This window comes from Corvus brachyrhynchos, unplaced genomic scaffold (assembly GCF_000691975.1).
Source record: "Corvus brachyrhynchos isolate BGI_N302 unplaced genomic scaffold, ASM69197v1 scaffold580, whole genome shotgun sequence".
Classification (NCBI taxonomy): domain Eukaryota; kingdom Metazoa; phylum Chordata; class Aves; order Passeriformes; family Corvidae; genus Corvus; species Corvus brachyrhynchos.
The window spans coordinates 447,989-449,898 of record NW_008240032.1 but is presented as its reverse complement, the minus strand read 5'-3'; the positions used below and the strand labels follow the sequence as shown (position 1 = coordinate 449,898).

General features: G+C 51.7%; 1 protein-coding gene across 1 annotated transcript in view; it reads right to left on the bottom strand.

The window, feature by feature from the left end:
* Nucleotides 1–943: 943 nt before the first annotated feature.
* SNRNP40 (small nuclear ribonucleoprotein U5 subunit 40) overlaps nt 944–1,910 on the bottom strand; it is an 11,772-nt gene continuing 10,805 nt past the window's right edge. The window contains exon 9 of the mRNA XM_017743735.1: nt 944–1,363. Coding sequence (XP_017599224.1) covers nt 1,314–1,363 — 50 coding nt within the window. The 3' untranslated portion in view covers nt 944–1,313. The remainder of the gene's footprint in view (nt 1,364–1,910) is intronic.

The following is a 1,910-nucleotide window of genomic DNA, read 5'->3' as shown; positions in this document are numbered from 1 at the left end:
CAGGATTGCTGTCCTGGCTCAGCCCCAAGGGTCTCTCTCCCCTCTGACACTGGGGTATGGATCCAAATAAACCCCTAAACCCTTGGGATTACAACAGGCTCTAATTTAGCCCTAAATCCACGTGGCAGCCCCTCCTCAGCCAGGAGGAAGGGGCTCATCCCTGGGCACGAGGCTCTCACTCCGGAATATCGGGGTCCCTCCTGGCAGTCCCAGCCCCTCTTCCCGTGTGTTTCAGGGCTCTTTAACCCTCTGCAGTTAAAAAGAAACCTCCGGTGCCTCCAGCCCTGCCTGCTCCTCTCCAGGGAGGGTTTATCCGCTCAGAGCCGTTCATCCATCGGGATCCGGAGATGGATCTGCCCGGGCCTGAGCAGCAGCACCCCGAGGGCTCCTGTCACTCACCCACTGAGGGCAGGGACACCGGGACACCCCAGGGGACCAGGGACAAGCCCAGGGACAAGCCCAGGGCTGCAGCAGCCATTCCCATGGGATCCCGCCTGCCATTCCCGCTGGGAGTCACGGTAATGACGGGAGGTGGATGTGAGCAGCTGACAGGACCCTGCTGAAGCTGATGCTCCCTGGATTTGGGAGAGGGACTGGGGACAAGGGATTCAGGGCCAGGACCCAGGCAATGGCTTCCCAGTGCCAGAGGGCAGGGCTGCATGGGATCTTGGGCAGGAATTGTTCCCTGGCAGGGTGGGCAGGGGCTGGCATGGAATTGCCAGAGCAGCTGGGGCTGGCCCCGGGTACCCGGCAGTGGCCCACATTGGGGCTGGGAGCAGCCTGGGACAGTGGGAGGTGCCCCTGCCATGGCAGGGGTGGGATGGGATGGGAACCATTCCGTGACTTCAACCTCGATGATTTCCCTGGTCATCCACAGGTGAGGACTTGGATTTAATATTGGAGAACAGAAAAGGAACCAGAGCAATAAAGGCCAGGCACTGAGTTGTGTAAAAAGCCATTTATTGCAGTTTTAACTGTATCAAAAAAACCCAAGAGAAACAGGACAGGGAATTTACAGGCCACGGGTGGAACTGAAACAAAACTCCTCAATTTCAAGGGATCTGGAGAAGGGTTTCATTGTCAGTGGCACGGCCAAAACGGAATTCCTTTCAATCCCAAATTTTCCTGCCTCCCCAAAGAAAAGGGGAGGCGGAAAAAGCTGCACAGTGAGATGTGGAGAGGGGACAGGCTGCAGCAGGGTGGGCTGGGCTGCCACACCGAGCTGCTGTGACCTTCTCCACTGGAGAGAATCCATCCAGCTCCCGCAGATCCGGGATCCCGAGGGCGCGGATCCCACCAGCTCCTCGTGGGCCTCACTGGATCTCCCCCATGTAGAGCCTTTTGTCACTGGATGCGGAGAGAACTGAGGGGGGGAGGAAGAAAGGAAGACAACAAAGTAAACATAAAAATGGGAATGGAATACAAAAATGAGAATAGAACATAACAATTAGAATATAAAAATGAGAATAGAACATAACAATTAGAATATAAAAATGAGAATAGGACATAATAGAATAGAATATAAAAATGAGAATAGAACATAACAATTAGAATATAAAAATGAGAATAGGACATAACAAATAGAATAGAATATAAAAATGAGAATAGAACATAACAAATAGAATATAAAAATGAGAATAGGACATAACAATTAGAATATAAAAATGAGAATAGAACATAACAATTAGAGTATAAAAATGAGAATAGAACATAATTAGAACAGAAGATAACAATTCTCCCAGTGGTCTGAGACCTCCCGAAGGCCACAGCACTGAACTCCTCATTTTGCTGGAAGCCGAATTTCAGTTGCTTCCCAAAAAAAGCCATGGAACGAGTGACACCGCCCCCAGGCCGTGCTGGCCGCTGCCATCCCCTGTCCCGAGTGTCCCAAAGTGCAGGCGGGAACGGCC